Source organism: Aspergillus pseudonomiae (genome assembly GCF_009193645.1).
Source record: "Aspergillus pseudonomiae strain CBS 119388 unplaced genomic scaffold BDV37scaffold_6, whole genome shotgun sequence".
NCBI classification, from domain to species: domain Eukaryota; kingdom Fungi; phylum Ascomycota; class Eurotiomycetes; order Eurotiales; family Aspergillaceae; genus Aspergillus; species Aspergillus pseudonomiae.
This window is the reverse complement of record NW_022475998.1, coordinates 354,014-381,498: the sequence shown is the minus strand read 5'-3', so window position 1 is coordinate 381,498 and position 27,485 is coordinate 354,014. Positions and strand designations below refer to the sequence as shown.

General features: G+C 51.3%; 12 protein-coding genes across 12 annotated transcripts; 5 read left to right on the top strand and 7 right to left on the bottom strand.

The window, feature by feature from the left end:
* Positions 1-80: 80 nt before the first annotated feature.
* BDV37DRAFT_238726 (putative NmrA-like family protein) lies at positions 81-1,703 on the bottom strand. The gene is made up of 4 exons (XM_032080873.1): positions 1,656-1,703; positions 1,264-1,596; positions 1,095-1,189; positions 81-1,041 (listed from the first exon to the last, which is right to left on the bottom strand). Exons 2-4 carry the CDS (start codon positions 1,570-1,572, stop codon positions 528-530), a joined length of 918 nt encoding a protein of 305 aa, XP_031945801.1. The 5' UTR covers positions 1,573-1,596; positions 1,656-1,703; the 3' UTR covers positions 81-527.
* Positions 1,704-3,520: 1,817 nt separating this feature from the next.
* On the top strand, positions 3,521-4,609 carry BDV37DRAFT_278966 (NAD(P)-binding protein; the record flags this gene model as incomplete). The annotated part of the gene is made up of 1 exon (XM_032086210.1): positions 3,521-4,609. The coding sequence occupies one exon, from the start codon at positions 3,521-3,523 to the stop codon at positions 4,607-4,609; it is 1,089 nt and encodes a 362-aa protein (XP_031945800.1).
* An 804-nt stretch (positions 4,610-5,413) lies between these two features.
* On the bottom strand, positions 5,414-7,063 carry BDV37DRAFT_278965 (ergosterol biosynthesis ERG4/ERG24 family-domain-containing protein; the record flags this gene model as incomplete). Its single annotated transcript, XM_032086209.1, has 5 exons — positions 5,414-5,649; positions 5,708-6,030; positions 6,094-6,210; positions 6,268-6,382; positions 6,442-7,063. The coding sequence occupies 5 exons, from the start codon at positions 7,061-7,063 to the stop codon at positions 5,414-5,416; spliced, it is 1,413 nt and encodes a 470-aa protein (XP_031945799.1).
* Positions 7,064-8,839: 1,776 nt separating this feature from the next.
* On the bottom strand, positions 8,840-10,505 carry BDV37DRAFT_268488 (cytochrome P450; the record flags this gene model as incomplete). Its single annotated transcript, XM_032084196.1, has 3 exons — positions 8,840-9,684; positions 9,887-10,266; positions 10,324-10,505. 3 exons carry the CDS (start codon positions 10,503-10,505, stop codon positions 8,840-8,842), a joined length of 1,407 nt encoding a protein of 468 aa, XP_031945798.1.
* Positions 10,506-11,053: 548 nt separating this feature from the next.
* Positions 11,054-12,819, top strand: BDV37DRAFT_278963 (cytochrome P450; the record flags this gene model as incomplete). The annotated part of the gene is made up of 5 exons (XM_032086208.1): positions 11,054-11,267; positions 11,329-12,191; positions 12,248-12,358; positions 12,421-12,587; positions 12,642-12,819. The coding sequence occupies 5 exons, from the start codon at positions 11,054-11,056 to the stop codon at positions 12,817-12,819; spliced, it is 1,533 nt and encodes a 510-aa protein (XP_031945797.1).
* A 123-nt stretch (positions 12,820-12,942) lies between these two features.
* BDV37DRAFT_238721 (uncharacterized protein) lies at positions 12,943-14,596 on the bottom strand. The gene is made up of 3 exons (XM_032080872.1): positions 14,389-14,596; positions 13,868-14,333; positions 12,943-13,809 (listed from the first exon to the last, which is right to left on the bottom strand). Exons 1-3 carry the CDS (start codon positions 14,553-14,555, stop codon positions 13,231-13,233), a joined length of 1,212 nt encoding a protein of 403 aa, XP_031945796.1. The 5' UTR covers positions 14,556-14,596; the 3' UTR covers positions 12,943-13,230.
* A 269-nt stretch (positions 14,597-14,865) lies between these two features.
* Positions 14,866-16,489, top strand: BDV37DRAFT_295955 (MFS transporter; the record flags this gene model as incomplete). The annotated part of the gene is made up of 2 exons (XM_032090003.1): positions 14,866-15,773; positions 15,841-16,489. The coding sequence occupies 2 exons, from the start codon at positions 14,866-14,868 to the stop codon at positions 16,487-16,489; spliced, it is 1,557 nt and encodes a 518-aa protein (XP_031945795.1).
* Positions 16,490-18,325: 1,836 nt separating this feature from the next.
* BDV37DRAFT_295954 (uncharacterized protein) lies at positions 18,326-20,790 on the bottom strand (the record flags this gene model as incomplete). Its single annotated transcript, XM_032090002.1, has 4 exons — positions 18,326-18,343; positions 18,454-19,418; positions 19,467-20,310; positions 20,569-20,790. 4 exons carry the CDS (start codon positions 20,788-20,790, stop codon positions 18,326-18,328), a joined length of 2,049 nt encoding a protein of 682 aa, XP_031945794.1.
* Positions 20,791-21,381: 591 nt separating this feature from the next.
* Positions 21,382-22,467, top strand: BDV37DRAFT_295951 (zinc-binding alcohol dehydrogenase family protein; the record flags this gene model as incomplete). The annotated part of the gene is made up of 1 exon (XM_032090001.1): positions 21,382-22,467. The coding sequence occupies exon 1, from the start codon at positions 21,406-21,408 to the stop codon at positions 22,465-22,467; it is 1,062 nt and encodes a 353-aa protein (XP_031945793.1). The 5' UTR covers positions 21,382-21,405.
* A 137-nt stretch (positions 22,468-22,604) lies between these two features.
* BDV37DRAFT_278958 (cofactor FMO1 FAD enzyme) lies at positions 22,605-24,447 on the bottom strand (the record flags this gene model as incomplete). The annotated part of the gene is made up of 3 exons (XM_032086207.1): positions 22,605-22,760; positions 22,809-24,352; positions 24,420-24,447. 3 exons carry the CDS (start codon positions 24,445-24,447, stop codon positions 22,605-22,607), a joined length of 1,728 nt encoding a protein of 575 aa, XP_031945792.1.
* Positions 24,448-24,823: 376 nt separating this feature from the next.
* Positions 24,824-25,950, top strand: BDV37DRAFT_278957 (uncharacterized protein; the record flags this gene model as incomplete). The annotated part of the gene is made up of 2 exons (XM_032086206.1): positions 24,824-25,155; positions 25,230-25,950. The coding sequence occupies 2 exons, from the start codon at positions 24,824-24,826 to the stop codon at positions 25,948-25,950; spliced, it is 1,053 nt and encodes a 350-aa protein (XP_031945791.1).
* A 265-nt stretch (positions 25,951-26,215) lies between these two features.
* Positions 26,216-27,484, bottom strand: BDV37DRAFT_278956 (uncharacterized protein; the record flags this gene model as incomplete). Its single annotated transcript, XM_032086205.1, has 2 exons — positions 26,216-26,363; positions 26,448-27,484. The coding sequence occupies 2 exons, from the start codon at positions 27,482-27,484 to the stop codon at positions 26,216-26,218; spliced, it is 1,185 nt and encodes a 394-aa protein (XP_031945790.1).
* Position 27,485: the final 1 nt, after the last annotated feature.

Genomic DNA, 27,485 nt, shown 5'->3' with positions numbered 1-27,485 from the left:
TGTCTAGAGACTTGCTCGGTCTGTTGGAGGGTTGATATACAAATCCCGCTAACGTAGGACCGATTTCCCCACACGGAGACCTCCGATGGGCGGGGAATCGTAGGTTTCCATAATTGATAAGATTTAATTTGTAGATAGAGTTCTTGTTTCATCACCAAATTAGATGACAGCTTATCTTCTTGGCTCACTGTGGGGTACATGAAGGATGGTTAATTCTAACCAACGGCCATGGAACCGAGGCTTCACCCGGTAACAGTCTAATAGCAAGCCTAGCCACACAGCTTTGTTTTACACTTGCAGGTCGTTATTCTTGCAGTCTTCACCTCGTACTCAAAAGACAGGCGCTTCGACTCCCTCGAAATGCTCTACCAGAATGCACCACTCCTCTCGAATCTTTTCTTCACTTGCTCAAATACAACCCGCGCAAAAAGACGTGAATCCTAATGTCACAGGACGATATAACCAAAGCTGACCCGACCCAAACAAGAAAGAAAACGTGTCCCATTAAGTTAATTACAATTATACATTTAGTTCACATGGTTCTGATGCCACGTATAATCAGGGTTCGCCAACAACCCGCGAATCGCCTCACGAGGCTTCGTAGGCTCCCTGCCCAAAAGCTCCCTCATCAACGGATGCGTGGTAACCAACTCGCCCTTCTCAATGCCCTCATACCACGTCAACGTCTTCTCAAAAAATGTCTTGGGCTTGCCACCCTTATCATTCCCAGCGTAGGTCTGGATATATTCCTCGGGCGACACACGCTGAAACTGAACCTGCCGACCCGTCGTGGCATTGATGATATCCACGATCTCCGAGGGTCGAATGGTGTCCTCGGCTGTTAGTAGAACGATCTCATTCTCATGGCCGCCGGCGATCATCAACCGCGCGGTTGCTTCACCCAGCTCCGACCGCAGGGTCATTGCCATGGGGCCGTCGCATGGGAGAGGGACGGTCGTTGAGTCGGGGTACCAGTTGAGGAACACGGGGAAGGCGTCGGTATAGACGCCTTCTCGGATGGAAGTGTAGGTGACTCCGGATCTGGGGTTTGTTAGCTATGATCATGTCTATGTAGTAGCTCGGGGTTGACTGACTTCCGAAGCATCTCCTCGGTCTCTAAATGCGCTGTCTGCACCGCAGCCTTGGAATCGGACTTGAATCCTCCGAAGGCGAGAGATGTATACCATACCTAGCATAATGATTAGCCATTGCCGGGAGAATTTCAGAAAACAAAATATAAAAACGCGGAAAGAAAGACCATACATGCTTAACACCCTTCCTCTTCGCCGCATCGACGAAATTCTGATGCTGCTTTCGACGCTTCTCATTATCGAATGTGTTGGTGCTGACAAAAAGTACATTCTCGACATTCTCGAACGCGGTCTCCAGCGTAGTGGGATCGTCATAGTTAACCTGTCGGAAGGCAATGCCACGATCTTCGAATTGTTGTCGGTTAGACTCTCTCGACGATGCAGCTGCGAATTCGTGCAGAGGTCTGGTCGCCACGAAGTAGTCCAGGACGTATCGTCCCAGGCCGCCTGTCACGCCCGTGATGAGGTATTTGAGGGTCATATCGGTTCGCGATTATGGTATTACCTGTATTAATCTCGGGTTACTCCAACTGGTCTTGTTGAGTAATGAAATCAAGTACCTACCACAACGCAGGGTTGACAATATTTATATTGATAACCATATCCCTGTTCACGATTGCTAATCACGCGATTGATAATGCCCCGCCGCTCTAACAAGTTCTGTTACATCTGCCTTACTTTCTCTGTATGGAGAAAGCATTGCTTCCTAATCATGCAGCCAAGACGAAGTTGGCCCAAACCACAGGTGTGATTGGCTGCGTGGGTCCAAATTAGATGAGATTTTGGGGCTAAAACTGCAGTAGTTGCAGTAGTTAGGAGAGTCTTATTACTAATGTCTGCTTATGACGTAGTCGGCCTGACAGTTGTCCCTATGCCGATCCTCTCTCGTCGTCTCGTATTTCTAATGCTCGGATTGGGTTAGCTGGCTGCAGCGATCTTCAGGGTGATGGTCTAGACATGAGGCTTTAATTGTGTACTAGTAGTGGATAGGGAATAAATCTGTCCTTCTGGCCCTTTTCGGCCAAAGTTGTTGGGTGGTCATATTCCCTCCATCCTAGAGGCAATATCAAGCATCGATACCAGTCATGGTTATTCTAAATTGGGAGTTAGAATGAGCAAAGTGGATTCCTAAGCTCCAGGCATTACCTTCCTCACTCAGCATAGTATACTAGACTTGAGCAATGTTTCTGTTCAATACCATTCAACGCACAGCAGCTCCACCATCATTCCAAAAACCAAGACCTGCGTTGCTCAATACCCCCCAAAATCACGGTTCCAACAGTTTCAAGCCGACTCAACCACAACCGTTCATAGAATGGTCGAGAAGTCAGTGACTGGGACTCACGAGAAGAAAGTTCCATAGAAAAAGCAATGAGTATACTATAAGTTGCTATCCGAAACCAAGTTCCTTCCCCGGAACCAGCGCCAGTTCTAGAAGCTCGTCTTGCATGAATACTTGCTTTAACTCAGCTGAAAGATGTGTCTTACTCTCTGTGGAAACTAGGTGTCCGACTCGCAGCGGAGGATACCCGATGTCCATTTACTGTAGGAGGATGACCACATAGTCGGATAGTGAGCAAGGACACCACATAGCGCCCAACAGGCAGAGTATTCCTATGGTGAGTATGGCGGGACCTCTGTTACTTCCCAAAGCCTTGTTGGTATAAGAGGCAATGGCTACATGTCGCTGACTGCAGCCTGGAAGGCCGGGGAGACATTTTCGACCTCATGATACAGACCCCCTCATTCAGGCGAATTCAATTAACCGAGAATAGTTCCAGAACCTTCTAGACAAAGTCAATCGAATGTCAGATCGCACTACAAGGTGTACGCAGACAGAATCAGTCGGCATGACCATCTTGATTTGGAAGATCAACTCGATTACTCCTGCCTACAGTGTGATGAATGAAACACCAAAGCGCTGAGCCACTCGGGAACATTCGAATCGGCAACGAAAATGAAGATGTGCCATGGAAACACTTCCAATCATGACGCACCTTACGCGGACATGGGCTGAAACCGTTAAGTCATGCTGACAGTTCTATGCAGGGGCCCGAATTTAAAACTCAAAGCAGCGCTTCCCTAATTGCATACTCTTCAGCCACGCCAGGTGCATTTCAAGACCAAAGTCGGGAGATGAGTGCCGCCATAAATGTCGTAAGTGCCAACGAAAGCTGAAGCTGATATACGACAAGCCCCGTTCTGAGACCTGTCTGGGATGTCTATTGCTTCATGTCTTACACTGGGAAATGCCCCCTGGAATACGGGCCAGGGGATATGGGATAAAATCCAACGATGTGCCGTGCAGAGGAGAGCAGTTGTTAACCATTATTGCTTCTTGACCCAAACCTTCTGCGGTATTGCAGCTTCTGCCAGTCCGCGACGCCGTTGGAAGAGACACCAATTCAGGAACATTGGCATCCATTCCAATGGGAGACCAGCAGCCCGTCCAAGACCGATTCAACCTGAGAGGTCGTCTCAAGGACACTCTCAAGGCAACATTCGCACTGAAAGCTCTCCATGATATGCACCGCAAGTCGCCCTACCTCGTGGACCCAGACCACGCCATGAAAGCCGCTCTCGTGATGTCCTGGGGCAAACCGCCACAGTACACCTCGATCCCTGATCTGCCGCCGCCGTCACCTACCGAGCTCCAGCTCAAGGTGCTCGCTACCAGCGTGACACGGGTTGTCCGAAGCCGGGCTGCCGGCGCGCACCCTACCACTTCCAAGGTGCCCTTACCCCATGACCCAAGCGTTGATGGGGTCGGAATCGACGAGATCACAGGCGACATGTACTACATCACCCAGCTTGCGGCACCGCTCTTAGCGGAGCGAACGAACGTCAACCTACGACATGTTGTAAAGCTTGAACCGGGCACCGACCCTGTCAAGGCAGCGGCACTTGCAAACCCGGTGTCATGCAGCTGGATGACCCTGCGATGCCGTGTCATTGGCGGCTGCCAGGGACGCACGGTACTGATCATCGGCGCAACAAGCGCTAGTGGGAGGTGTGCAGCGATCGTGGCGCGCGCTCTGGGCGCCACTCGCATAATCGGCTTGTCGCGCAATGAAGACACGCTCGCCGCGGTGGAGGGGCTCGACGATCGCGTCGTGCTCCAGGAGCCCTTTGCCCTTCCTCCCAGTGTGGGGCCGGTGCATATTGTGCTGGACTACATCGGCGGTGGCCCTGTAGCTTCGGGCATTCTGCAGACAGCTCGGTGTGTGCGCGGAGAAAACTTGCAGTACGTGCAAGTGGGGAATATTGCGGACCGACCGCATATCTTTGACGTGGTGCCTAGCTACCTGATCAACCAACGACCCATTTGCATCCTGGGCACTGGACTAGGCTGTTTCACCGTCGAGGATTGGAGGAGGGAATTGCCGGAAATCATGAAGATGACTTCCCAGATGCACATCCCATTCCTGATCTTCACCGTTCCTCTGAGCGATGTTGCTTCTGCGTGGGAATCTGAAGAAACTGTGACCAAGAGATTGGTTTTGACGCCTGGTGCATGAGTAGACTGCTTGTGTCTGTTCGATTGTTTTGTATTTGTGTATACACTCGTCTGTCTTGGAGTTCGATTTCACCTCAATCAATCTTTTTTGTCGATTACTACCGCGTCAAGGCCAGGTTAAAGACATAGCGAGGTCCTCATGAAGATCATGGTCATGGTAGACACCACTAGCATGCAGGCTGATCACTAGCGCCACAGCTAGCTCCGGCGTAAATAGATCATTCTCACCAAGTCCATTCTATCAATGCGCAAATCCACATGACAGGATGCACTTGGCCTGTAAGGCAGCCGTAGCTCGGATCCGAGACTATCGACAGGGTGCAGCTTCGGGTTCAAAAGTCGGTGTAATATGGAACGAAGACGAAGATCCTTGCTTGAGTCACTCCGACTCGTCACGCCATGTAATACCAAGCTAAACTTTAATTCGGTTGAATTCTATACACGATGCCAAGAATATGTGACAGATTGAATACCCATACCGAGATACTGTGCTTCGGGAATCTCTTCCATTGCCTAGACCCACTATGCAGCTATCGTCAAGCAAATGATGCAAAGTGTACACCTGTTTTGGGTACTATATGTCGCTGAGCATATGTTGGGTTGATCAAACACTTGCGTACATATAGCTGATACCCGGTGGTATATGTTCCCAGTAGCTCTTGTGTTGACTAAGGCAGCAAAGTAGGACAGAAAGCGATTTTAGTAAGTAGATGGATATAGAAAAGGCAATGTACTTTATTCTTGCTATACTTAAATAGGACTTTTCTATACTCCACCTCCTAATATATAAACAGACCATCGCACATTAGAAGACCCCCGGGATGAGCCTCCACGGCACTATCTCACAGTACACCCTCCATCGGTCGCCATACTTCGATGAGCAACGGGCGTCATCTCTCAAAGACCGATGGATCAGTAGACTCGCCATAAAGCAGAAATACGTCCAGGGGATGATATGCGCAAAGCCACAGCCCGCACAAGCGCAGAACGAGAAAATCAAATCCCCGATGTAGTTCGGATGGCGGACCCATCCCCACCAACCTGTCGGAGTATTCATCAGTATAACGACTCACAGAGGACTGAATGCATGGAGGCTTACCGGAGTGTAGAAGCATGGACTGATGTGACGATCCATCAGCGGTTTGGTAGGTTGCTCGAATGAGGGAAGGCTTTTGGCCCCAGATCAAGTTGGTTCCGTTTGACTGGCGCGTGCGATACTTTTGATGATTCGCAGAGCGGAATAACACGTAGCCTGCAATTCCGGCGACTAAAAGCAGTGTGCATTGGAGCCCGGACAGCTGGACTGGGTGATAGGCCAGATAGTGTGCTTGCGTGGTGTAGATCACGGGCAGCCACACAGCGGATCCCCATGCCAGGTTGAAGCCGAAGTGATCCAAGGCGATATCAATCGTGCTTAGATACCTGAGAGGACATTGTTAAACGGTCGATCGTTCCAGGACACTATATATTAGTTGCGACACTTACCAGTCTTCATTGACGAAGAAGTCTACCACATATAAAGCATGTAGAAAGATAACAACTGCCATGGAGTTTGTGAGGTAGCCAAACTTCTGGTACTGCAAAGCCGCAAAGGACAAATCACTGCGAGATTGTAGTGTTAGGGCCTGCGGATGAAGTCCGAAGGGGAAAGCAGCTTACACAAGCACCCAGCTGTTCATACCAACACGTCCAATTTGGAACAGCTTCAAATCCCAGAGCTTGCCCAGGCGGGGGTTAAGTTCCACTCCAGATAGAAAATCGTGAATGATGGACCCTGTCGAATTTTGTCAATACTCTCTTCCCTAGTAGAAGACAATTCGTCCCATCACATACCGCTAAATCGGACATCCCTCGTGTTCGGGGTGAATAAATGGGACTTTATTACCGATGTCCCGGTGATCAAAAATCCGTAGATATTGGCAATAATAATCAGTTCACCCTGATGCACTGCGACAAACGCGGGGTCCAGCTTTCCTGCTTTAACAAGGCCCACAAATACAATTAGGGTTGCCAGCCAAGACCATAGTCCATTGACTTTATATGGTAAAGAATATCCCCCGGGAGTGGGAGGGCCGGACACAATTCTCCCCGGAAGGGCTTGGTAGAGAAATGCTTGAAAAACCAGCCAGAAGACGTACGCTTTGACACCCTGCGTGGTCACAGTTGGCCAATATCGCGTGAGAAGTGGGAGGGTACCATGCGAATAAAAGTCACTGAACACCTTCGTAATTGAGCCCTCATAGTGGGTGAGAGCTACAGAAATGGAGAGTACGAGAAGAGGCGCAGAGACCATCAACAACATACTCGGAAGGCTGGAGACCCACGATACATTGGCTCGCCGACCCCAGAGAGCCTTCTGTTCGGTAATGGCGACATGGACTCTCGCCGTTTTCTGTATTTGGCCTTTTCCGGATCCCAAGCTGGACAGCCCGTCAATGAGCTGCACAGCGGCCATTTTGAGCGGTACGAAAGGGATGTGGAATGAAGGAGGAAAATTATTGTCGAGTGGGATTAAGGACCAGCACGGGATTCTCACTCTTTATCTAAATAAGGCCTGATCAGCGGAGGTCGGCATGATCTGTCTCGTGGACTTGCTGCATACCCAGGGATTGCTAGTCCTTTGCATCTCCCCACTCAGGCCAGGCTGAATACCTTTGAGGTACCCGAAGAATACACAAGCACACCCGGTAAAACACGGTACCGTATCGTCGGCAACCCAGTGTTCCATACAAAACACCGCCATTTCAACTTCAAATCTCTCAACAACCAATAGAGACCACATAATAGTAAAACTATGGACCCATGGGAAGATAATTCCGTGTCTCTATTTTAGTCTTCCACTATTAATTCCGTTTTGAGTAAATCATCAAGCACGGGCCATTGAGATGCAGTGGAGTTGAGAGAGGACGAGGAAATCAATCAAACTGGTGTTCGATCGAGGGGCTTTGCTTCCCGTGTTTTGAAGAATGAACGACTGAATCCATCCCATAAGCGTCATATCCAATCAACCACCTCGAGTGAGTAAAACTGACGGCTTGAGGTCTGGATGCGCAGTGCGCAGAGGCCATCAAAGTGGGTTTTGACCCATGGACCCAATCGGCCGGGCTCGGAGTGGGTTTCCAAAAGGTTTGACCCAAAGATCCGGTCAGCTCCCAAAATTTACTTTGGAGATAGGTTGCGAAAAGATCGGGCTGATCTCGATGTATATCATTTCCTCTTTTACGAATTCTGCCAGCTGCTCCCAAAATTCGATAGGTCCACTCGTGATCTGTAAGCGAATCGATCCACGGGGGTCGACACGATCGTTTGGTACCCTATCTCAGCTGTCGATTACCTGTGGGGACTTGCTCAGAATGCAGACTAAGCCTAAACAAATAAACTAGTGAAGACCGCACAGGCAACAGGCAAGCTGAAGATTCTGTAGCGAACCTGATAGTTGGGCCAACTCTCTTGCCCGCTCCGACAACAACTCGGAATGAGGAACCTGCTGCTACATGATGCCAATCGGATGAACTCTGACAGCCGATTCGGCAAGGGCAATGATCCTGCAGACAGGGTCAGAAGGGCAGTTGATATTGCTTCGATATCGATGTTCTGGGCCGCGTGGAGCCCGAGGACCGCGTAGGAGATCACGTAGGACATCGCCGTGTCACGGCGATCCATCCATACTCGGGAGGAAACCATGAAGTGTCCCGCCAATGTGGGAATTCCTCAAGCAATAAACTTTTTTTTCGGGTGGCTCGAAACAGGAGCCAAACGCCCTGGAATGAAATGATGATACCATCGAATCAGCCGAGGAAATAAAAGAAAAGAAAGGCAAAGAGAAAAGAATTCACGCTGAATACCAACTCCCTTTCTAGTGCCATTTCCTTCAGTACTCACCAGGGTCAAAGTCTCCACGCAAATAGTGGAGATACAGTTCCCGTTCCCAATGAGACGGAAGATAACTGGGCTTAACTTTAACCCTAAACGAGGTCAGCCAGCCACGGGCAATTATCTCTTCACGAAAAGAGAAATTTCACAAATTTAGGTCGAAGTGGTATTTTTCATACGCAATGTAGCATGGTCATCCAGGTACAGTCATGGTAAATCTATACAATGGCCTGCGTTCACGAGTGGCAATGAGGTGGTATGTAGATCTTGGGTTCAGGTTGGAGATCACGGCCCGTGATCTGCATGATATGATAAGAACTCTTCCCTATCTCGCGCTATGATATCGATGAAAGAATCATTATCCAATGATCAGGCCGTATGTCCCCTTCCCCGGGGTCACCGTTGTCCGCCATTCTACACCCTTATATTCCTCTCTCTCGACGGCTGTCACTTCAACCTTTTCAGCTGCCGGGGGAAGCGATGCGGCGACTGCCCTCGCATTTGTTTTTGGCTCGGTCCAAGAGCCATGCATGGGACTAATATCATATCGTACAAGAAGCAACGCAGCGAGAGCCAAGATCTCTCCTGTGGCAAAATGGCGCCCAGGACAGATATGAGGAGATATCCCGAAGGATAAAAACCCAGAAGCCTTTGATTTCTTGTCCGTCATCTGACTGGTCTTGGTAAAGCGCTGGGGCTCAAAGTTCCCGGAGTCCAACCCCCACGCCGAGCTATTTGTGTTGATGGCCGGCGCAGGAATCAGGAGGATGGAGCCGGCCTTCAAGAGCCAGTGATCATTTAATAGGGTATCTTGGTATACCACACGGAGCTGACCGGAGTTAGATCGTGTCCTCAGGGTCTCTTGGAATGACGAGAGGAGCATCGGGCACTTTGTCCGGATATCTGCTAAATCAAGGCTATGGGTTCCAGTCGAGTCGATGGAGATCGCATTCTGATGAATCTCATCCTGTATCGTTCGTAATAGCTCCGGGCGGGATAATATATCAAAAAGCAGCCAAAAACAGCTTGGGACCGTGTTAGAGAGAATCCCAACCCCGGTTAGTATCTCCAATCTTGCGATATCCTCCAGAGTGGCTCCAGCCTCTTGCTGGACCTTCCATCGAGCATAAACTAGATGAGACGCAGAAAGATGTCCATCCGTTTGGTAGAACTGAATAAAAGCCTGGACCAGCTGCTCTCTACCTTTCCAGGCCTTCCGGCAAGTAAGCCAGGGGAGCGTATCGGCGAGAAGCAGGCTCAAGTTTGATTCAAAATCCCTATACACAGTTAATCGTGGAGAACAAGGCAAGCAAAAGCGAAGACTCAAGGCGACATAATTACCAGAAGGCTTTTCTGATAGCTTCAGATTTGTAGGGATTCAAAGGGCCATAGATAGCATCTGTACTGGCAACCGTGAGTGCATCGTTGCACCATCCATATAAATCCAGTGAGCGGGTAGGAATCGAAGCCACTTGATCGACGTTGGGTTTAAGGACATGGATCATCTGCTCATTGAGATGGTCAAGCTTGTTTCCGAGTAGCGCAGGACGCATAGCTTCCACCGTTTGCTTAGCAAGTCCCTTGCCTCCCCGTTCTTCCTCCCGAAGGAGCTCCAGGCCAGCCTTTGGAATGCCCCCCGCCCGCTCTGCCATGGCTGTGAACAGGGGATCGAATGACATGGTGCTGCGACTATGTCGCACGGACGGGAGCAAGTCGGGAGAAGTAACGATATATACTCTTTTCTTGAGGATATCCATGGTGAAAATTGGCAGGGCATGTTTACGACTAAGACATTTAGCATCCTACAGCTTTTTCAAAAGGGGCCCGTATGCCTCTCAATACCTTTCTGCGGCGAAATATCCAATTCCATGGACGAGAAAGGAGATCAGGTGGCCAACCAGTGGAATTGTGCTTGCAACAAGAGGTGGCTCGCGGGGATCCAATTTCACCCGTAGAGTGAACAGGAGGAAATACCCCAGAAGGGCGATCCCGCTCACTCCCAGAGTCGTAGTGAGGTCCGGCATGGTCGTTAGATTCTTATCGAGAGGCAGATTGTTGGATGGAGCACCTTCGACTATCTACCATCGATTTTTAAATAAATAGTCCCGCCAGGAACGATTAGTACCGAGTGAAAATTGACAGTAATTTCCGTGATGTATTCCGTACAACAGATTAATTTTAATTTAAATTTATTTTTTTTTAGTTCTCAAGCTATTGAACTCCGAATCGGTAATTTATCTCTAGATTGCCACGCTGAGTGGAGCCCCTTGCGTGTACCGTTTTGTGCCGCTAGTATTTTACGTATCCAATGTAAACAATATATACGGACTAGGGAGTTTAGGATCTTCAGCCCACTCGAGCATTAAGTTCTGTCTCGCGACTGACCTTCCATTGGACTCCTTAATAGAACATGGTGAAAAATGAACCGGTGCTACTCCGGCAAGCCCGAGATTGGAGACAACATATATTTTCGAAAAGCCCCCACACCAAAAGTTGAGGTTGGTGGTTAGCTTCCGTTTCACAGGTTGGGATACTCCAAATCGCCTGCTGCAGAGCATTGCACAGAAACTAAATGGATGAATCTACAAGCTCCGCGGGGAGCCTGTGCTTACTCGCGCTTGTGGTGGGCTTTACTATCCAGACTGTTTACCGGCTGTTTTTCCACCCTCTTTGCAAGTTTCCAGGCCCAAAACTGGCGGCGATTTCTCATCTGTACGAGTTCTACTACGATGTGATTTGCAACGGTTCTTATCTCTGCAAGCTTGAGCAATTGCATCAGAAATATGGTAAAAAGCCTGGTAGCACCCAGCGGCGTACAGAGACTTGGTTTTGCTGACAACCCTAAAGGGCCAGTCGTACGAATTAACCCGCGTGAACTTCACGTCAATGATCCTTATTACTATGAACAAATCTATGCAGGCAGCTCGCGGGTCCGAGAAAAGGATCCCAGATTCATTGGCGTGTTTACTACACCGTTGCCGATGGTTGCAACCGTTGGTCATGAACACCATCGGCTTCGCCGCAGCCTCTTGAGCAGCTACTTTTCGAGACGATCCTTGAAGAAGGCCGAATCGGTTATCGAACAAAAGGTAGACCGCGTGCTTGTCCGCTTTCGCTCCGCCTTTGAATCTCAGGCAGTCATGCCTCTACACCGTGTTTTTGCGGCTCTGGCAGCAGATGTAGTCTCAGAGTACTGCTACGGGGCGAGCCAGGGATACCTGGAGCAGAAAGTCTTCCAGAATCAGATGATTGACGCAGTCAATTATGTCATGTCCATGTGCCATATCAACAAGTTCTTCCCTATCATGCCCAAGATCCTTCGTTGCGTGCCGATCGGACTTATGGAGAAGTTGGGCCTTCAGATGGCCGATGTCATCGCAGTGAGGAACCTGATCCGTCGACAGGCGGCGAAGTCTCTTGACAAGGAATCGCTGTCGCATGACAACGACATGCTCTCGAAAAATGTGTTTGATGCTCTAGCTGTCGCCGATGTCCCACCACAAGAGAAGACGCTGCGTCGCCTTGAAGAAGAGGGTGCGGCTCTCTTCGGTGCTGGTATTGAGACTACCGCAAGAGCCTTGACAGTTGCCATGTTTCATTTGATCAGTGATGAGACTATGAGATGTAAGCTACGCGACGAGCTCAAACAAGTCATGCCTACTCCGACCAGCCGACCAACCTGGGCCGAGCTTGAACAATTACCGTATTTTGTATGATTGTGCTATGTGAATGTTGTTACTGCTCAATACTAATAGAGCCTTGCCAGACCGGAGTGATTAACGAGTCCCTGCGGCTATCACATGGACTGGTGGCTCGGTCTCCTCGCGTTGCACCTGTCGAATCATTAGCATACGGTGAATACATGATCCCACCTGGCGTAAGTAGACCGCACAAAGCTGTAACGCAGTGAGTCAATCGCTAACAGCCATCGTGCATCAGACACCCGTGAGCCAGTCGGCCTACTTTGTCCATATGAATCCCCAGATTTTCCCTGAACCGGAATCGTTCAACCCTGACCGATGGGTCAAAGCCGCTGAAAATGGACAATATCTGAACAGATTCCTTGTTTCATTCTCTAAGGGAAGTAGGCAATGTCTAGGATTAAAGTACGTGTCTCTTTTACTTTCCTTTTCCCTCTCCACTAGACTAACGGTATTCAGTTTGGCCTATGCCGAACTCTACTTAACACTAGCGAGAATCGTTCGTCTCGTTGATATGCAACTTGTGGATACCACCATCAACAATATCCAGGTTGGACGGGACCTTGGCCATCCAGCCCCGAAGTCTGGTAGCTTTCAGGTTAAGGCCAAAATCATGGAGATTATAGGTGATTCTTAGGAGGACTGAATCATGTAATCAGCCGGACTGATTCTGCATGAGCCTTTTCAGGATACAATCGTTGCCGGATTGTCAGGTAGAGGGCAATAACCGACTTCAATAAGTGTATATACATTAAAGATCTAATAGGGTCACGCTATAGAATTTTTCAACGGTTGGAGATATCCCTAATAGAGATATGAGATCATAGCAAGATGTACACGACTCCTAACGATATAAACTCAGGCGGAAACATAAGTCGTACTTCACTACCATGAAACGCGCGTTGTCCTTGCACTGTACAAGTCTAGAATGCAGTCAATGTGCTTGGCATATCATCCGTTGTTGCCTGCAAAGATACAACCAAGTATAGATGGTATCCAAGCCACCTCCCAGTGACCCTCACTAGCTAGATCCCAATTATAAAAAGAGTTATATCCAGTCAATACCGACACGAGAATCGCACAATTTCCCCGATGTCTGGGATATCCAGTTGTCTGGATCTCGATTATCCCTGCATGTCTGCTGAAAGGTACTGCTTCGGATTAATTCGACCCCCGTATTCGGCGGAGCGTTCCACATTTCGTCGCTATCCGGCATGCAAAAGTCTAGATCTGCCAGAGTTAGAAGCTCGCCTCTCTTGTCACTGCCATCTCTCTCGAACGTGGCACTCCGAGTACAGAGCCGACAAAGTTTATATAGCGCCAGCCCGAAACGCTTAATTTCCTCCACGTCCACCCATATGAGCGCTATCGGGGCAGAGGAGTGGTGCCTAGCTAGCATATTCGGATAGTAGAACAAACCGAGCCGGCGACAGGTTTCCACGAGCGATGTGAGGAGTTCATATGTAGCATCCTGTAGTTGAAAACGCATGTTCAAATCAAGAGAGGTCTCTTGTTTTGCCACAAACACGGCGAATATAAGCTGTAGAAGGATGCTCTGGTAGGTCGCCATGGGCCAGGAAGTGTCCTTGTTGCGGCCAGCCGTCCAATCGGATATATACCATTGACTCTGTTAGGCAGAACGTCAGCAGAAAGTTGGCTTTTGTGAGCAGGACATCGATTCACACCTTTTGAGCTTGAATCGCAGAAAGCAAATTACGATGGAAAGTCATCGCCGTGTCCCGCGCGGCTTGGTCGCCTTTGATCCACAACCCAATCATTAACATTGATTGGAGAAGGATGCACGGCTCTTTCGAGAGCTCGAATGTCCCCCAATGTAGAAACGGCCAAGTGGGATGAAAGTCGTGAAAGTAGATATCAATGAAGTCCTGAGCGATCCACCGGGATTCACCAGGCACCCTACTCACTATATCCGCGTTCAAGCGCGTTTGGGCCTCTTGGGATGTGCTGTTGCCACGAGCCGCCCCCGGAAGACGTGGACAGGTAGCTCCTCGCTGCTGACATCGATTGCATGGGTATCCACCGTCACACCGTTCCTTTCGAGCATGGCAGGCTCCGCAAGCCTGCCGCGCTCGAGACTGCGGAGGATCTCTCTCAGGATGATAGTTCCGGATATGGCGACGTAAGAGGTCGCTGAAGGATAGTTAGTTTTCACGATAACTCACACGAGGCTCATCATGGTACATTCTTTCTAGCTAGGGTGCTATCACAATACGGACAGGAGAAGCGCTCCCCTTTAGCATGATTGGCCATATGTCTGTTTAAGTGTTCTTTCCGTTGATAACTCATACTACATCCCGGGTGCTTGCATTGGAAAGACGGTGGAGCGGAGCTAGCATCTGAGCGTGGCGGCATCGTAGCATACGTACGTCGTGGTATTGTTTGCAATATACAGGAGAAGATGTGAGGATATCGCAAGAGGGATGCCGAGTGGCAAGATCCCTCGCCAGCTTTTTTATCTGGTTTACTAAGCTCATGGGTCAGTCGGCATCCCGCTCGGTCACTCCCGCTCGGTACAACTATATAGGATATAGGAGGTATAAGTGACGTTTCTGTTTATCCTTTCATATTTTCGAATTCCAGTCAAACTGTTGGTTGTTTCAGTATCATTTAGTTCTATTTTCTGGGTCGTGCGTGATTCAGTTTCGGTGAGAGGCCTACGGCTATGGGTTCTTTCCGCCACTCCGACATAACAGACATATCCGTCAACGAGCCTGAGCTGACTCCAAGCTATACAGCAGATGCACAAGGCTACACTGCTCATACACTTGAACCCACCGTCTCCAAGCTGCCAAGTTTGGAAAACTCTTCTGATTACGAGGTCTTCTGGGAACCGGAGGACCCCGAGAACCCTCGTCTCTGGCCGTTATGGTACAAAAGTGTCAGTATTGTGACAATGAGCCTTGGAGCGACAGTGGTCAGTCTCTCCAGCACTTTATACACTTCAGGAATCCCCGGCCTCGAGGATGAATTCCACATATCGAAATTTGTCGGTCTGTTCGGTGTCTTTACCTACCTACTTGGCATGGGGGTGGGAACTATTGTATTCGCTCCTCTAAGCGAAGTTGTCGGTCGACGACCCATTTACTTAGTCTCCATGACCGTCTTTCTCTTGCTCATCCTCCCGAGCGCTTTGGCTCGTAATATCGAAGCGATCTTAATCAGCAGATTCTTCGGAGGTCTCTTCGGCAGCGCGATCATGGGCAACTCTCCCGCCTCGGTGAATGATATTGTCTCTGATAGACATCGCGCCCTGGCGTTTGGTATCTGGTCAATTGGACCTACTAATGGCCCTGTGTATGGCCCGATAATTGGCGGTTTTGTGTTCCAGTATCTGGGCTGGAGGTGGACGAACTGGATTGTTCTGATCTTTGGTGGTGCAATGCTCGTCTTGATGTGTTTTATCGAGGAAACATACGCTCCGGTGATCCTCCAAAAGCGAGCAGCAAGACTCCGGAAAGAAACAGGGGATCCCAAGTGGTGGACACGATACGATGGTGGAGAAGATCTGTCAAAAAGACTCAAGACAGGTCTTAACCGGCCGTTCGTCATGCTTGTGACCGAGCCAATCTGGTAAGCACTTGCCCTGAATTCCCTACGCCCGTACCCACGAGGCTAACCCGACGGTAACCCATTACAGCATATTCTGGGACAGCTACATCGCGATTGTGTACGGCATTCTTTATCTGTGTTTCGTTGCCTACCCCATCGCCTTTCAGACAGAGCGTGGCTGGTCACCTGGAATTGGGGGCCTCTCCTTCATTGGCATGGGGTCCGGCGTCCTAATCACCATTGCATGCGAGCCTCTCTTCCGCAAAGCCATTGATCGCCATCGCAAGGACCCTGTAACCGGCGAGGTGTCTCCAGAGGCGATTGTCAGCGTTGTTATTCTGGGCGCAATTCTCCTCGCGGCTGGGCAGCTGTGGTTCGCCTGGACTTGTACACCGAATGTACATTGGATCGTGTCCATTCTGGCCGGGGTTCCGTTTGGTGCTGGCAATGCATGTGTTTTCATTTATGCCAGTAGCTACATCGCCCGCTCGTACGGTATCTACACTGCCTCTGCGATGGCGGGGAATATGTTCTTCCGCAGTCTCATGGGCGCTTGTCTGCCGCTTGCCGGCCCGTCGATGTATAGCGCGCTGGGGCTCAACTGGGCCAGTACTTTGCTGGGTCTTGTCGAGGCAGCGTGTGTCTCCATTCTGATTGTCTTTTATTTCTACGGGCATAGGATTCGTAAGGCAAGTCCCATGATTCAGGAGATGGAGAGGATGCAGGCGGCGATATGAGATACCTCCGCCACCAGTCTTCTTAAAGTTACTAGGACTGTTGGGTCATTGTGTGATATTATTTTGCGCTAGAGTAGGATTATTATGTTACAATAATATATTCATGCGTACAATATACAATCGAACCTTAGCGATCTTTGGGACCTGCTGTAGCTGTTTTAACGCCATACATGGCTATATGTTTAGCTCATCTGCAGGTACTACTGCTTCGGTTTATAACAACGTTATTGCTTGGTAGGCCTTGCATGCAATTTCATATCTACCAATCCCTGAGCTCCGAGACAAGTTCTAGCTATGGCTGTGCAGCTAACTACTAACCTCCCGGCGTGTTGGCTTCAACGCAACCTCGAGTCTGGTAGCTGCCGCCCGGGTGGGCTATGTATCATCTATGGAAATATTAGGTCAAATCAAACCATTTCTTCCGCTCCACTAGGCGCAACTAGACCCGGAAGCGTCAAAGTATCCAACTTTTGTTCAGTTGGAAGGTGTACTTCTCCCTCAGTCAACCCGCCACCCAACTCGTGCAGTGCTTGCGAATAGTCATCCAATAGTTTCTCTACGTCCTCAGACGAGAATAGTTTATCGTCATAACACATGCGGACAAAGAATCCGTTCGTCGGCAGAAGCGTGCATTCCACGAGCAGGCCATACCAATGGAAATGCCGCATTTCCCGGGCTTCCACGCGCGGGCCTGAAAGAATCGGACCGGGGAAGGGGGATGTTGAAGCCGAAGTCAGCCCTTCTGGAATCGGCTGAATCACGAGCAAGGTCTGCATCTCGTCGCATACTGCTCGGACCTGGGCATCGATCGCGCGGATGCGGTCCATCCCATCATGCTCGAAAGGAATCATCGCTGTCGCGTCGGCCTGGACACGGGCGAGGAAGGAAGCGGGTTTCTCATTCGATGCAGCAGACATGCGTATGCGGATCGGCGCATGGGTCAAGGTAGGTGCGACCAACGCGTCAACCCCTGGAAGATGGAGATTGCGACCGGTCAAAATCGTACCAAAGACAACGTCTGAGGGGGTGGAGCTGGTCTGGAGTTGTGCCAGTGTACATGCCCAAGCCCCGCGGATGAGAGTCGCTTCGGTCAGTCCGTGCTGCTGCAAGGCTGGTACTACACCAGACTGAAATGTTACCAGACGCTGCGTTCCACAGTTGGCGCATGGTCGGTATGTCGAATCTACGATTGGAAGAGGAAGGTCTCCAGAGCCCGGGCTGGGGCGCAGATAGGACCGCCAGAATTGCTTTGACTCATCCGAAAGATCGGAAGGATGCTCGTTTATTTGGGCAAGAAATGCCGCAAAGGAGACCGAATCTGGTGGCAGCGGGATAGACTGGTATACAGCGTATATTGCCCCCAAAATATGACCCAATGATATACCGTCGAATATTGAATGATGCATTGTCAAGATGCAGTGAGTGCTATCTGAGGTCAATGCCCATCGTGTCAACGGTTTGTTCAGGGCCGGTGCCTCCTTGGCATCGGCTTCTACATATGCTGCGAGTGATTCCGGTCGCTGCCAGCTGAGAGTTTCTCGTATGACAACTTGAATGAGCCTGTCTGAGTGCTGGACAAACCGAGTGCGCAGAATGGGAAACCGTTGAAACACTCGAGCACATGCACTCAGATAGCGAGGGAGATCCAAATCTTCGGCAAGTAAGATCACCTCCTGGCCCATCTGCGTTCGATCCCCAGACAGCGAATCACGCATCATCTCGTCCTGCAGTGGGGTACAAGGATAGATATCTTCTACCTGGTCGTGGAGTACTCCACATTTCTCCGCCACGTACGCGACCAAGTCTTCGATCTGGAGGTCCCCGGGGGCCATCAACTCAAATGGCACTAGGTTCCTTGTCTGGACAAGTGGTCGGACAAGACTTGCTTGATCAGCCAGAACCGGACACTTGAAGACATCCGCAACGGTGAGGGTGAGTTGAGCATCTCTTGCTGCCCGATTTACCAGCCTCATTGCTGCCAGTGAGTCACCTCCCAGGGAGAGGAAGTTATCCTTCCGACTGATGCTGTCGGTTTTCATTCCCAAGACCTGTGCCCATAGTTGAGCCAGGGTTGACTCAGCCGGGCTGACAGTCTCAAGTGGAGCAGCAAATGAATCAGTGGCACCGTCTGTAGGAGAGTTTACGTTTTTATTTTCAAAAGTAGATAAAAAGGCGAGGGAGTGCTGGGTACAGAAATATCGCAGTGCCTTGCGATCCAGTTTTCCAGAAGTGGTCAAAGGAAGCTTATGAACCGGGAAACATAGTCCCGGTATCATGTATGCAGGGAGTGTGCGCTCCATCTCGGTCTGCAAAAGTGAGACCATATGGTTGAAGCGCTTTCGTGCGGTGGGTGTCAAGCAAGCTGAGAGAGGTGGTTTTGCCGGTTGGAGATCAAGATCGATTCCCTCATCCCAGGTGATGAATGCACACAGGAGCGGCGCTGTTGATTCTTTGGGATGCACCAACTCAACGGCCGCCGAAGATGATAAATCAGACAGGGCCTGATGGAGGCGATACTCAACCTCACCCAGCTCGATACGTTGGCCTCGAAGTTTGACTTGCGTATCCTTGCGACCTTCAAAAAGCAATGCCCCGCCAGGCCCATAGCGTGCCAGATCCCCTGTTTTATAGAATCGACTGCGAGGGGGCGGAGGGCCAAAAGACGCCAGCCATATGGGAGGCTGCGCAAGGAAGACCGCGTTTGTCTTCACGGGATCATTTAGATATCCCCTTGCCACCAGTGGCCCTTCGATGAGTAGCTCCCCCACAGCTCCAATAGGCATAAGCCGGTCGTGGTTCTCAGGATGGACGATCCAGGCCCGCGCACCAATGGCATGACCGATGTTAGATACGGCAGTACCAGAAGAGACGTCAGGCTGGATTATGCACCATACTGTACATTCCGCAGGCCCGTAGATATTCTTCAGGGCTACCTTTTCGACCCACATATTGATACAATGCTGCGTGGCGGGCTCACCTCCCAGCGTAAGTTTCTTCAGTTTTGGGACCTCCACTGGGGTGAGAAGACTAGCGACAGTCGAGGTTAGACATGCTTGATTGACACCCAGGCGATTGATAGCACCGGATAAATCATGCGCTCTTTCCCAGTTTGACGGAATGCAGATACATGCCCCGTGAGTCAAGGCTGCGAAGATGTCGCCGATGCTGACATCAAATGTATATGCTGCATATTGTAGCACGCGTGATCCAGCCGTAATATCCATTGCTTTGGCCTGGGCCGTCACACTGCTACAAAGCGAAACATGCTCGACGACAATGGCCTTCGGTGTCCCAGTGCTGCCCGATGTGCAAACGACATAGGCCGCATTTGTGGGACCTAGATTCCCGGAAGAGATGACGGTGTCCTGCTGCGCATGATCCGGCTGAGCCGCGAACATTTCACGGTGTATCACCAGAGATGGGCAGTCGGGGACGGATCTCACCACTTTATCGCGTGTCTGCTCCGAACATAGGAACAACTTAGAAGCGGTGCTTTTGATCATAGCTTGGTGCCGAGCCGGAGGATGCTGGGGGTCAATATGCAGGAAAGCTCCTCCGGCTTTGACTACGGCCAGCATGGCCACAATCGCCCAGACGGACTTCTCAAAGCAGAGGGCGACAATCGTCTCTGACACCACACCAAAATCACTTTGTAGCACTCCAGCCAGTCGGGACGAAAGGCGATCAAGTTCCCGGTAATTAAGTTCACCGTCCCAGGCGGCCACTGCGGAGGCTTCTGGGGTAGCAGCGACCACGTCCTGGAACATTTCTTGCACAAGGCGATCAACAGGATCCGGGCAATACGAGTTCCATTGAAGAAGCTGCTGGTGATCCCAAATACCGAAGAGATTGACGTCGCGAATGTCCACATTGGGGGCTAAGAAGATGGTCTGGAGTGCGTGTTCTAGAGATCGAGTCAAATGGAATGCGTGACCACTAGAGACCAAATCTGGATTCCAGGATATATGAAGCCGGGGCTGTTCATCCGAAGGGTAAAAATATATTATCGTTCCCATCTGTCCAAGACCGTCAGCATAAGTGCCGAGTTAGTGAACTTCCAGTGTTAGTATTTCACTTACCCCCGGGTCAATCGGCGTGACTGGGTCAAACAACCCATCTTCCTTCACCAAGAATAGCATCGTTGTGAGAGCGGGGGATTTACTACCTGGGAGCTGATCGGAAGACAGATACCAATGGACTGATGGGTCTTCCCATCGCTGGAGTATCCAGCTGATAGAGCGACTCTCATCCAGATGGAGAGACTCCCACTGTAGAGCATGAGTGTCACTTCCTCTAGGCATTGTTTTGTCATCAATGGTGCTCCAGCATGGCGAGGGGATTGCCAGATGGCACCGCAAGAGCAACGCCCAACCCAACTGGACGATGCTTGATGGAGGGATGCCATATGCCTTTGCGAAAGAATTCAGTTGCGCTGGGAGAACAATCGATGCAGACAGCGTCGGGGACAAATGATCTTCGGTTGAAGAGCTGGAGGGCACCATCCCCGAGTCTACCGGGGAAGAATGGCTGAAATGTGACATTGTTGCTAAGCTAGCTCAAGATGGTATTCGACCAAGAAATATAATGCGGAGTGCCTAGAGGCAATTTAAACGGGAGCCGAACCAGGGTGCTTTTGCTTATGGGATGAGTTCCCGCTATGGGAAGTACTACAGAGAAACTTGGATCGAGGGCTGACCCACCTGGATATTAATATGGACAATACATAATAGAACAGTATTACTCCGTACATGCATCCCGCCTCACGCTCGGAATGGGCCCAGTCCGTGCTAGGGCCAGCTGGGCAGCGGACCTGGGAGTGGCACAGCCTCAATCCTACAAATAGTAGGACAGGATTCATGCTGAGATATACCCATGTATGATTATTTTTTTTTTCTCTCTCCCCATACCTCGTGAGAATGAAGGCCATCATCAGCGTAAGCCCTGGGCGAGCCGCCCTCGTCCATGACCGACCGCTTCCCTCTCTACGAAATGGGTATCTCTTGGTCCGAACAAAAGCTGTGGCGTTAAATCCCACTGACTGGAAGCATATTGAGATCACTGAGAGGCCCGGAATCTTGTTTGGATGCGACTACGCAGGGGTTGTCGAGAAGATCGGGCCGGGAATTTCTTCGCGCTTCCAGGTCGGCGATCGCGTTGCTGGATTTGTGCATGGAGGCAACTCTGAGGAACCCCAAGATGGAGCCTTCGCTGAGTATATTCTGGCCAAAGCCGACATTCAAGTCCTCATTCCTGAGCACATGAGCTTTGAAGAAGCCGCTACGCTTGGAGTGGGCATCACATCAGTTGGACAGGGGCTCTACCAAGCCCTCCAACTGCCGTTCCCTGGAACACAAGGGGAAGACCCCAAAACACCAACCGAAGAGCAGCAGCCCCTCCTCATCTATGGGGGATCAACCGCGTCTGGTGTGCTGGGGATTCAATTTGCGAAGCTCTCGGGATTTGCACCTCTAGCCGTTTGCTCTCCAGATCACTTCGATCTGGTAGAGACGCTGGGGGCCGTGGCTCAATTTGACTATGCTGATGGTGAAGAGGCTGTCCAAGAAATTCAGGACTACGTGGATCGCATGAGCAAACCCCTACGGCTGGCCTGGGATACTGTATCAATCCCATCGAGCGCACAGTTCTGTGGCGATGCACTGTCCGCTCTCGATGAGTGTCACTACGCTTCTCTGCTACCCATAAAATGCCAGCGGTCAGATGTGACTAGCACCACGACCATGGCCTATACCGTGTTTGGCGAAGATTGGGGCATGGGCGCCACGCAATTCCCGGCGATTGCTACAGATGCCGAATTTGGCCGTCGGTGGTGGGCCTTGGTGCAGGAGCTGTTGGATCAAGGTCGTATCCAGACGCATCGCATTATCATTGGTGAGAATGGGCTGGATGGAGTTCTGGCAGGGTTAGAGCGGTTGCGGGACTCTCAAGTGCGCGGCGCTAAGCTGGTCTATCGGGTTTGATGCTCAGGATGTGGACTACTAGAAAGAGACAATGCTGGTGTGAACCTACACTTTACTCAATACCATGACGGTTTAGAATTTTCTACGAGATTTTCGTTCAAAAAATAAACCTCTGATATCCGTCTAAATACATGTCGTCAAACATTCTCGATATCCTTCACGCCTCGACTAGCTAACCATTCTGAAACCACCCCCTGGAAATCTCGCGGCTGGTAAAGGCCGCAAATTTCAGCTACCATATTGGCTTTTCGATGTGGATTTACCCCCAAATCCCGGTAGAGCATATCAACATACTGTAGTAGTTAGTTACCACTACGAAGAAGTGGGCATTTAGGGCTTACCGGAAGAAAGTCAAACAACGCAAAAGGAACCTTGCGCCCGCAGATATAGCGACGACGAATCCAGGCATTTGTTCGAGCGACTTCAGATATGCGTTCTGATGGTTCTGGCACGTCCAATGCCCCCGTCAAATAAGCCGTCGCCCACAAGGACTGCGCCTCGTAGACGATGGGCGCGCCGGCGGTGCGAAGGAATCCGACGTACGCAATGGATCGTTCGTGGGATGGGGGTTCACTGCTGGGTGCGATGAAGCGGTACAGATGATAATCATCTTCACAGCGGAATGGGACTGAAGGGAGAGGGCTCTTCTGGAGGATTGGCATCTCCTCTACGATCTCCTGATCCGCTTTTCTCTGGAGGCGAATCCATTCGGATTGAGACTTGGGGTTAAACGATACGGCGGACGGTAGACCCACAGCCAGCTGCTCGTCTGGCTTGAACAGAGTATGTCGAGCATGCCATCCAGTGGCACACACCACCAAATCAGCAGATAGTTCAACTCCATTGTCCAGGATGACGCGTTTGTCCTTCCCAAGGGCTGTGATTGCCTGGCGGTGTATTGTCACTCGCTCTCCGGAGTGAATGTCATCCCACAGCTCCGGGTGCGTCATAACTCCCAGTGTAGCTGGGCTCCAGAACAGGCTGTCTAGAGCTAGTAGAGGCCTGAGACGCCTGCCATTAGCGCTCTGGTTATACTTCCACGGCCGTTGTAATAGATAGGCCAAGATACGCCAGAAGCCGATGACAGCCAACTGTGCCAGTCGGCCGGAACGCCGGTGCATCACTCGTTGCCACCAGGAGGCTTTCGCCGCGGTGGCGAAGGGATGCGGCGAGAAGAGAGCTAATAGGCGACTATTATTGAGGCGGAAGCTGGGTTGACCGAGGATCGAGAGCGGCGTCATCATCGAAGGTCCGCCGCCCTGCTCGCGAATCACCCAGTCCACAGTCTTCCCGGCGCGTAGGAGCAGGTACACTGCGTCAAAGGCTGACTTAGACCCTCCGTACACGACGGCATGACGAACCGATGGGTCTGAAATGCGGTCACCAGTTTGTGGATGGCCCAGCACCTTGCTATGCAGCACCTCGCCCTCAAACTCCTGGCGGCCTGGCAGAGACGGCATGTACGGCTCCGATGTGAGTCCTGTCGCGATGATGATCTTTTTCGTCGGAATCTGTTCGCACGAGCCCGCTACCGTCAACATCCACCGAGGTGCTTCATTATCACCAATAACGGCGGGCTCGCGCCGTACATTCTCGATCCAAGTGTTGAGGCGAATGCGGTCGATGAGGTCAAACTTGGTGGCATATTCGGTGAGATACTCGTGAACGGCGGCACTTGGAATGCGCCCATCGGGCAACACGGTGTCGCGGCGCATCGGGAGATCAGAGAACTCGAAAAGACCATGATGCGCTTCCGCCACGAGATGCGGATAGAGTCGCTCTTTGCTCCAGGTGCCGCCAATACTGGAATCGCCATCCACAAGGAGGAGGCGCGCATCCGGACATACTTGAAGATATGTTTTGGCGGCGACGAGCCCGCACCATCCTGTAACAGGTCACGCGGATTAGTGCGAGCTATCAGATCGCGATCTTTCGGGGACCAGGATACTCACCCGCACCGATGACTATCACGTCGTACATAGCAGCAACGAAAAGGACTCTGTCGCGAGAAATTGGGCTCACCACCTCCCCTCGTTCATTGTCTCCAAGCCATCACAGAAGGTAAGAGTGTTTACTAGTGGATCCCTTCACTCGGAGTAATCGAACGGGCATTGCTCGGGTGGAACAGGCCAGATCCAACGACGGTGGACAGTGGATCCTTAGTAGAGGCGTCTTCAAGCGTCCAATCGGGCAAACCTCGCGAATCCATCGCACTGCCTCAGTGCTATTTAGATACACCCAGAGGCATGGCCTGAGAAGGGAATCCCAATGACATCGTACTGCCAGTGTACGCACGCCCAGACCATTACTCCTTTCGCTTCAGAAATTGACAGTCTCCATATTCTTGACCCAAACCATGGTGCATCTGACCCCGCTCATCTTCTTGAGCCTCGCCATGGCCGCCGTGGTGGGTGTTTGGGGTGTCTTTACCTGGAATGGAGGTTTTGACGAGATGGACGGCATCGTGGCTAGCCATCCATCGACAGGGATTCTCGGGCTGCAACACTGCCCCGATCTAGATCGTGGCCTCATGTCGATGGTTGCGTTCAATCTCCCTGTCGTTGGCCGCAATCCCATCTTCCCCGCTGGGCGCCGGTTTATGGTGCAGTTTCTCGCCAATGTGGCTGTCATCCCCGTTATCCTGAATACGGAGGGGGCCCGAGCGGAACCAGGCAGCTTGGCACGGTAGTGGGTCTTCCTGTAATATGCCTCTGCTTGGCATGGCATGAGGTTGCAATCTGGATAGGAGCTAACATCCCTAGTTCTACCGCGTGGGGGCTGTTCTCGCAGATGGCCACCTCGGCGGTGATGTGTCCGCTGTATGGCTTCTGGTTTGTGCGACAGTCCAGTGCGAAGAAGCAAACGGAGGGTTGCACTCTTCGCCCTCTTCCACCCAACAAGTGGGTGGTACCCTCCAGCGTACTCATTGGCTATGGGATTCCGGCCTTGCTGTCGTTCGACCCATTCCAGTGGGGCCTCGACCTGCACATCCGGGGGATCCTGGCTTTTACGCTATATCCTCTGTGCATCTCTCTGACAGCACGCCTGATGAGGAACGTGAGCAAGGAGTGGGGCAGATCCTTGAGCCCCGAGTGGAACTCGACCATCGGGTATGTCGCGGTGGGGGTCGTGGGCATGGTCAGTCATCTGTGGTATCTCGGGACGGGCCTTACAGGATCTTCACTTTGGGGTAACGCTGTCAGTTCCGTGGCGGGACCCGCCGAGGTCGGGAGAGCCGCTCAGCTCGTGCTCTTATTCCTACAGATCGACTATGTGATTACCTTTGCAGCCATGTTGCTCCTGGCCTGGCACGAACTGACCCGGCATCAGCTTGTGCGGTCGTGGCGGGCGGCGGGCACATTGGCAGTTGGGTGGCTATTCCTCGGGCCAGGGGCAACGCTCGCGGCGGCGTGGGCTCTGCGTGAACAGTGGCTTTCTAGGCCACGGGGCTTTCGAGGAGAGATTACGCAGAAGCCGAAATAAACCTGGACCCGCCCCATGGTTGGTTGCAGGAGGCCAACCAAGACTCAAGAGCGAGTGTACTGGAGTACGTACGGTATGGTATGGAATTATACATACTGGTAAAGGCTAGTTTCGCGGGGGAGATGGACATAAGCACTAGGAAGCTAGTGAGTAGTGAGCAAACAACATGTGCACGAGTTGCATTCCGAGAGACAAATAAACCAATTGCCTATCTAGGATGGTCACAAGTTTTGCTCCATGATACCATGCAGGGATTGAAATTTGTCTAGACAGATCCATCGCTCTGGTGTGGGGAAGAAGGCTTCAGGATGGATGACAGCAAATGACCGCGGCCGGCAAGAAACTTCTCCATCTCCGCCCACAGTCGTTGCTGTAGTATCTGACCTTGCGGACCTTCCGCAAATTTCGACAATCTATGTGCAAAAGAGAAAATCTCAAATTAGTCACTCTTCAATGGGGAGGTATCATCAAAGACAAAACAGTATAAGGCGGCTTACCGAGTCGGTTTCCCGTCCCGCAAGTAGGCCCCATGCATCTGAGGGCCTTGGGCTGTCGCTGCGAAGACATGCAGAGCCCCTCCTTGCTGGATGGAACGAGCGGAGATTAGCTGGATGAGCCGCGTCATCACACTATCGGGAAAGAAGTTCGAAGCGCAGAACCCCGGCGTGGTGATGACCACACTAGTGGCCATCTGCATGGTGGTCAGCCTCCGGGATAGCTCTTTGCCAATCAATGCTAGAAACAGCTTGGCACGGTAGTATTGGTCATCGGCACTGCCAAGACTCTCCTTCTGTCGGAACGATGAGAGAATTGGCAGACTATTCTCCGTGGGCTCGGGAAGAACAGGAAATGTTGTCCAAGCATGAGCCTCGGAGGTCACTAAGACAAGGCGTGGGCCTTGTGGAGAGGCTCCTGGGGCTGTGGTGGTGGTCTGAAGCAGAGGAAGGAGCCTGAATGCGAGGTAGGCGGTGCTAAGGAAGTTCACCTGGAACAGGGAACTGTAACCATCGGGGGTCATCCGATCGTCGTTAGCAAAGAATCCTGCATTGAGCAGGGCCAGATCGAGATGTATAGCGCTCGCGTGGAGCCCGTCCACAAAACGGTCGACAGATGAGAGGTCTTCCAGGTCCAGCTTGGCTACCTGTACGGCAATATGAGGCGTATCCTGCTCAAGCTGACGTTTGACCTCGTCTGCTTTGCTTAGATTTCTCGCCCCTAGGATCAGAAGTCGTGGACCCAGCTGAGCAAGCTGGCGTGCGGCCTCTAGACCGACACCGGATGTTGCTCCTGTTACTAGCACCGTTTGCGAAGCCAGAGAGATATCAGCGGCCGCTGGTGGTGGTGGCCAACCAGTGAATTTCTGGCGCAATGCATATGGGAGAGGGCCATCCGAGGTGAAGTCACTGATGGCCGGATTGGTCACCATCATCCTTAATGGTTCGGGGAGATAGCCTGCCATCATGGAAATGCGAGCTTCCTCAGTACGAATCCACAGAGAAACGTTCACGGTGGGCTGGTATGGATCGCAATCCATC

Excerpts from the sequence above, each read along its gene's own strand:
- BDV37DRAFT_238721 (XM_032080872.1), bottom strand. The coding sequence starts at position 14,555 with ATGCCGCCACGCTCAGATGCTAGCTCCGCTCCACCGTCTTTCCAATGC. Across the intron at positions 14,334-14,388 it reads GATAGCACCCTAGCTAGAAA|CGACCTCTTACGTCGCCATA; the intron begins GAATGTACCATG and ends ACTATCCTTCAG. Across the intron at positions 13,810-13,867 it reads CTGCGATTCAAGCTCAAAAG|AGTCAATGGTATATATCCGA; the intron begins GTGTGAATCGAT and ends TCTGCCTAACAG.
- BDV37DRAFT_238726 (XM_032080873.1), bottom strand. The coding sequence starts at position 1,572 with ATGACCCTCAAATACCTCATCACGGGCGTGACAGGCGGCCTGGGACGA. Across the intron at positions 1,190-1,263 it reads AGAGGAAGGGTGTTAAGCAT|GTATGGTATACATCTCTCGC; the intron begins GTATGGTCTTTC and ends TCATTATGCTAG. Across the intron at positions 1,042-1,094 it reads ACCGAGGAGATGCTTCGGAA|ATCCGGAGTCACCTACACTT; the intron begins GTCAGTCAACCC and ends AACAAACCCCAG.